Consider the following 6,977-nt stretch of genomic DNA (forward strand, 5'->3'; position numbering starts at 1 on the left):
GAATCCTAAGGATTTCAATCCACCAGAAATCCTATATAATCAAAGGAGCCCTAAGGTTGTGTTTGGTTGATAGGGTTGTGAAGGGGTTTTGGCAGGGATTGAGGTGGATTTAATCCCCTACGAGTCAACCCCCTCCCTCCCAAACACACAAAAGAAAACCCCCCTCAATCCTCTTGACAAAGGGTGTAACCAAACAAAGCCTAAAGGAGGTTGTGTGGTGGCCGGGCGGAGAACCAATCAGAATTGCAATGGCGCTATCCCTAGGCGTCGGCGGCGCAGAATCCATGAGGGATGGCTGGACGGGGGCGTCGCAGAATCCAGGAGGGAGGGGTAGATATAAGAATCTCGGGTGACTACTGAGCAAAGGTGAGGGAGGGCCTAGAGACTCGACTGACGATCCGAAATGATGTGAAGAGAAGATTTTTGTTCCGTGAAGTAGAAGAAAGAGGAGAGGAGGACATGTGTTGTATTGCGGCGAGGATATGGGAAATTGCTTTTGGAGGCCGAGTTCCATGAAGGTCTCCAAATGTAAAATTTAAAATTCTTGAAAATTCATACTTTTATATTTCAAAAAAGTCTGAAAAATGTATAGAGATAGATGAAGGCATAGTGCACAAGTGTTTAAATTTTCAAAACAAAATACATTAAACGAGGGTTGTGCAGAAAAGACAAATCCAAGGCTTTTTAACACATGATATTATCCGTTCTCTCGTACCATGAAATTGTTTTTTTTGTATAGATTGCATTTCAACGTATTCCATGCTGAAATTTTACACACATACGCCTGGCATCATTGTTTACTTGTACGATTTTTTCGGATTTTTTTTTAAACAGAAGTTTTTGAACTTTGAATTTTTCAAAAAAAAAATCAGCCTCAAAGGAGGCGGAGAGCCAAAACGCTGTTCTTCGAGGATACGGAGTTGGAGTTGACCTGAGCTGAGAAAAAGAAACATAAATGCATGTGAACGAACAAAGAAAAACAGATCAACCAGCGGCGTAGGAAGGATGTGGTGGTCACCGTGACTCCGAGTCTTATCAAGCAACCTGGGTTTGTATCCTCTCGGCAACCTGTAAAGATTCATTTTGACGATTATGGCTATCTTAAATTTGACAACCGCTAGAGCTGCCCCTATACAGCCCATTGCTCAGAGTTTCAGGTTTCTTTCAATTTTTCTCTCCCTTTCTAATAATAGCATCATGTTGTTTATTTGTAGCTCCAGTTGCCTTCAATGAAGAAGAAGGCCAAGAACGGACAAGAGAAACTCAGTCAGACGAGTGAGATAGCTGCTGCAATCCTGCCCACACGACGGTGCACGTTGCTGACACGTAAAAGAGGCGTATGCCCGTGTCATACGTCGTCTGTGAGAGCGATCCCGCCGCGGTCGCCGGTCGGTCTGTGTCACCGTCGCTGCCCGCCCCTGGTTTCTATGCCGACGGCGAGCCACGTGCCTCGTCACATCACGCTGACAACTCGACTGTCCATGCCAGCCACACGTCTATCGTCGGTAGCTTCCGATAAGTGTACATCCAACCACTGCTGACTGCTCGCCGTTTCTTTCTTTCACTTGTCTCAAGCCCTCCCGTTTCCACCCACGCCGTCGATCGGCCCGTGGTCACCACCGGGCACCGGCGACATGGATCCCCTCCGCATACTCCTCCCCCGCGCCCAGGCTCAGCCATTGCTTCCGCTCCCCGCCGGCGTCCCAGCACCGAGCTTCAGCCCCCGCCTCGTCCCGCGGCGACGGGCGCGCCGCCACCGCAACGGGGCCGCGCGGATGCTGCCAGCGTCGGCCGTGGCGTCCGAGTCGCCGTGGACGGAGCAGGAGCCGGCGTCCGGGGAGAAGGATGAGCGGTTCGACTGGCTGGACCAGTGGTACCCCTTCGCCCCCGTGGAGGACCTGGACCTCGGCGCGCCGCACGGCAAGATGGTGCTGGGGATCCGCGTGGTGGCCTGGTACGACCGCGGCGCCGGCGAGTGGCTCGTGTTCGACGACGCGTGCCCGCACCGCCTGGCGCCGCTCTCCGAGGGCCGCATCGACGACAAGGGCCGGCTCCAGTGCGTGTACCACGGCTGGTGCTTCGACGGCCGCGGCGCCTGCAAGTTCATCCCCCAGGCCCCCGCGCTCGGCCCGCCAGTGCACAACAACAGCAAGGCGTGCGTTGCATCGTACCCGTGCGTGGTGCAGAACAAGATCCTCTGGTTCTACCCGCGCGCCGAGCCGGAGCACAGGGACGTGCTGCAGAGGAAGCGGCCGCCGTTCATCAAGGAGATCGACGACCCCTCCTTCGTAACCTCCTTCCTGGTCAGGGACATGCCCTACGGGTGTGTCTACCGCGCGCAAGCCGATCGTGTTCATTTTCTTTTCTGAATCCTCCTCCATTGATGTACGGAAGCTGCACTGCATTCCGCAGGTACGATGTGTTGGCGGAGAATCTCATGGACCCTTCTCACGTCCCCTACGCGCACAAAGGCTTGCTCCGCGGCCTCCCCCGGCTTGTAGACCCCGGCAGATATGTCCCTGCCCTCATACTCAAAAATGATCCACTATGCTTCCCTGAATTTCACTAACCGGGAAGAACCTTCATTTCTTCTTCTTCACAGAGGAGTACGACAAAGAAGGCGGCGTGCCGATGGCGGTGAAGGTAGAGGATTCGAGCGTGAATGGGTTCGCGTCGTCGCAGGGCCCCGGCTACTCCAAGTTCGTCGCACCTTGCACGTACTACGGATCGCCGGCTTCAAAGAAATCAGAGGTACGTAGGACTAAGAATTGGCCAGTCCCCTGTCAAACACGGAACAGCAGTTGAGCACACGTTTCCTCCTCCATTCCGGCCTGTGTGCAGAAGAACAAGCCTCACATCATGCTGGTGTTCATCATCGTGCCGGTCGCTCCGGGGAGGAGCAGGGTGATGTGGGCCTTCCCGAGGAACTTCGGCCTCTGGCTCCACAAGATCACGCCGCGGTGGTTCGACCACATCGGCGTCAACGCCATCTTGGATTCCGACATGTACCTCCTCCACATCGAGGTACGAAGCCATTCCCCTCTCAGCTCATGATCAGTGATTCCACTGGATCCGATTCAGGCCATTGATGAGTGAACCAAATCTTCTTCATCTTCTCTACGTTTCGTTTCAGGAGCGCAACTTCGCTAAGGCAGGCATCGAGAACTGGCAGAAGAGTGTGTACGTGCCCACGTCGTCGGACGGCACGGTCGTCGCCTTCAGGAACTGGTTCAGGAAGTACTGCAGGTTCCAGGTCGGCTGGGCCGCCCCGACGGTCGACCAGCTGCCGGCGACCCCCACCAAGGACAAGCTCATGGACAGGTACTGGTCGCACGTGGCGCAGTGCACGAGCTGCAGCGCCGCCCTCAAGGCCATGAAGGCGCTCGAGGTGGCCCTGCAGGTGGCGTCGATCGCCGTCGTCGGGCTCCTCGCGGTGGCCAAGGGGACACTTCTCACGTCGGTCGTCCAGCGGGCCGTCATCGTGTCCGCGGCTGTCCTGTGCTTCGCGGCCTCCCGGTGGCTCGCGGACTTCATCCAGAAGAACTTCTATTTTGAGGACTATGTCCATGCTTACAAGTGACTTAGCAAATCATCCAGTAGGGAAAATTATCTGTAGGGATATACGTAGAAAATACATCTAGGCCCGTTGTTTCTAGTCCAAAGATCAAGTTTGAACACAGAACAACACGCTTCTATCAGGTACCACACGTTCTGAAACAATGTTGCCGCTCCCAGAACAAGCCAAGGATTGCACTAGGATGTGAAACCTATTGAGCCACGGTCTCACGGCACCACCAAAGGCCAGTTTGTCCTTTTGTATGAATTTCATCATGACAACGAAACATCACCACTGTAAGGTTTCGATCAAGGTGGTGGTTGAACACTGTTTGACACGAGAAAAATGTCTTAAACTCCGGAAGAAGGGGAGAAGGAGTGTATTCCTAAAAAAGAAAATTATGCAGACGTGCCAGTGTGCCATAGTATATAGAAAAGGAGATAGGGGAAACAAGTATTTCATCAATCTGATTAGAGAAATAAAATTACAAGATCCCATAATAAAATTACAAGATCCCACAATAAAAATGTAATCTATCATTGTGTGTAATTTCTTGGAACGAGACACACAAACAACTTTGAAAGATGCATGCATTTGAACTGGCATATTGTATGTGTTGATTCTAATTGACGCATTTGAACATCGAACTAGAATTTAATTTGAGATGAATTGCCTATGTATTGAACTCAAATTGATGCATATTTATTTCAGTTTAATTCATGTTCTACAAATATATGATGTACAGAATTTAATCGCTGCACATAACTAGAAGTTCATATGGAAGGCGTACTGGCATAGATGAAGCATACTATTGATTTGGCACTCCTTTATATCCCCGTATATTCTTTTGTCTTGTTTTTGTATATTTTGTTCGATCGTTAAGCAGTGAGTTTCAGTTCTGCATATATTCTGGAACTGAGCAAAGTATGCTCGAGATTCTAAATTTTTTAGGGTTGTGATAACCCACAAGTGTAGATGATCGCCAACAACTTTCAAGGGTAAAGTATTCAACCAAAATTTATTGATTCGACACAAGGGGAGCCAAAGAATATTCTTGAGTATTAGCAGTTGAGTTGTCAATTCAACCACACCTGGATAACTTAGTATCTGCAACAAAGTATTTAGTAGCAAAAGTGGTATGATAATAAAGGTAACAATAGCAAAAGTAATATTTTTAGGTTTTGTAGTGATTGTAACAGTAGCAACGGAAAAGTAAATAAGCGAAGAACAATATGTGAAAAGCTCGTAGGCAATGGATCAGTGATGGATAATTATGCCGGATGCGATTCCTCATGTAATAGCTATAACATAGGGTGACACAGAACTAGCTCCAATTCATTAATGTAATGTAGGCATGTATTCCGTAAATAGTCATACTTGCTTATGGAAAAGAACTTGCATGACATCTTTTGTCCTACCCTCTCATGGCAGCGGGGTTCTAGCGGAAACTAAGGGATATTAAGGCCTCCTTTTAATAGAGAACCGGAACAAAGCATTAGCACATAGTGAATACATGAACTCCTCAAACTACGGTCATCACCGAGAAGTATCCCGATTATTGTCACTTCGGGGTTGTCGGATCATAACACATAATAGGTGACTATAGACTTGCAAGATAGGATCAAGAACACACATATATTCATGAAAACATAATAGGTTCAGATCTGTAATCATGGCATTCGGGCCCTAGTGACAAGCATTAAGCATAGCAAAGTCATAGCAACAGCAATCTCAGAACATAGTGGATACTAGGGATCAAACCCTAACAAAACTAACTTGATTACATGGTAAATCTCATCCAACCCATCACCGTCCAGCAAGCCTACGATGGAATTACTCACGCACGACGGTGATCATCATGAAATTGGTGATGGAGGATGGTTGATAATGACTACGACGACGAATCCCCCTCTCCGGAGCCCCGAACGGACTCCAGATCAGCCCTCCCGAGAGAGATTAGGGCTTGACGGCGGCTCCGTATCATAAAACGCGATGAAACTTTCTCTCTGATTTTTTTTCTCCCCGAACATGAATATATGGAGTTGAAGTTGAGGTCGGTGGAGGTCCAGGGGGCCCACGAGACAGAGGGGCACACCCAGGGGAGGGGGCACGCCCCCACCCTCGTGGACAGGGTATGGGCCCCCTGGTCTTGATTCTTTCGCCAGTATTTTTTATATTTTCCAAAAAGTGCCTCCATGGATTTTCAGGACATTCCGAGAACTTTTCTTTTCTACACATAAAACAACATCATGGCAATTCTGCTGAAAACAACGTCAGTCCGGGTTAGTTTCATTCAAATCATGCAAGTTAGAGTCCAAAACAAGGGCAAAAGTATTTGAAAAAGTAGATACGTTGGAGACATATCAACTTCCCCAAGCTTAAACCTTTGCTTGTCCTCAAGCAATTCAGTTGATAAACTGGAAGTGATAAAGAAAAACTTTTACAAACTCTGTTTGCTCTTGTTGTTGTAAACATGCAAAGCCATCATTCAGGTTTCAGCAAATATTATGAACTAACCATACTCACAATAACACTTAGGTTTCACAATTACTCATATCAATAGCATAATCAGCTAGCGAGCCATAATAATAAAACTCGGATGACAACACTTTCTCAAAACAATCATAACATGATATAACAAAATGGTATCTTGCTAGCCCTTTCTGAGACAGCAAAACATAAATGCAGAGCACCTTTAAAGATCAAGGACTGACTAAACATTGTAATTCATGGAAAAGAGATCAAGTCAAGTCATACCCAATATAAACCAATAATAATGAATGCAAATGACAGTGTGCTCTCCAGCGGATGCTTTTTAATAAGAAGGGTGATTACTCAACATAAAAGTAAATAGATAGGCCCTTCGCAGAGGGAAACAGGGATTTGTAGAAATGGCAGAGCTCGATTTTAAAATAGAGATTGAATAACATTTTGAGCGGCATACTTTTGCTGTCAACGCAACAACTATGAGATGGCTGTATCTTCCATACTACATGCATTATAAGCAATTCTCAAATAGAATGGTAAAGGTTTATACTCCCCCAACCACCAACAAGCATCAATCCATGGCTTGCTCGAAACAACGAGTGCCTCCAACTAACAATAGCCCTGGGGGAGTTTTGTTTAATTATTTTGATTTGCTTTGATCTTTTTGGATCATGTGACTGGACATCCCGGTTACCGGCCCTTTCTCGTGAATAAGGAGCGGAGTCCACTCCTCTTGAGAATAACCCACCTAGCATGGAAGATATAGGCAGCCCTAGTTGAAACATGAGCTGCTCGAGCATACAAAACAGAATTTCATTTGAAGGTTTGGAGTTTGGCACATACAAATTTACTTGGAACGGCAGGTAAATACCGCATATAGGAAGGTATGGTGGACTCATATGGAACAACTTTGGGGTTTATGGAGTTTGGATGC

At 47.6% G+C, this 6,977-nt stretch overlaps 1 protein-coding gene across 1 annotated transcript; it reads left to right on the forward strand.

The window, feature by feature from the left end:
* The first annotated feature begins 1,535 nt into the window (after positions 1 to 1,535).
* LOC123159201 (protochlorophyllide-dependent translocon component 52, chloroplastic) lies at positions 1,536 to 3,698 on the forward strand. Its single transcript, XM_044577025.1, has 5 exons — positions 1,536 to 2,323; positions 2,413 to 2,511; positions 2,601 to 2,751; positions 2,842 to 3,024; positions 3,134 to 3,698. The coding sequence occupies exons 1-5, from the start codon at positions 1,635 to 1,637 to the stop codon at positions 3,578 to 3,580; spliced, it is 1,569 nt and encodes a 522-aa protein (XP_044432960.1). The 5' UTR covers positions 1,536 to 1,634; the 3' UTR covers positions 3,581 to 3,698.
* The last annotated feature ends 3,279 nt before the right edge of the window (positions 3,699 to 6,977 follow it).

This window comes from Triticum aestivum, chromosome 7B (assembly GCF_018294505.1).
Source record: "Triticum aestivum cultivar Chinese Spring chromosome 7B, IWGSC CS RefSeq v2.1, whole genome shotgun sequence".
NCBI classification, from domain to species: Eukaryota; Viridiplantae; Streptophyta; class Magnoliopsida; order Poales; family Poaceae; genus Triticum; species Triticum aestivum.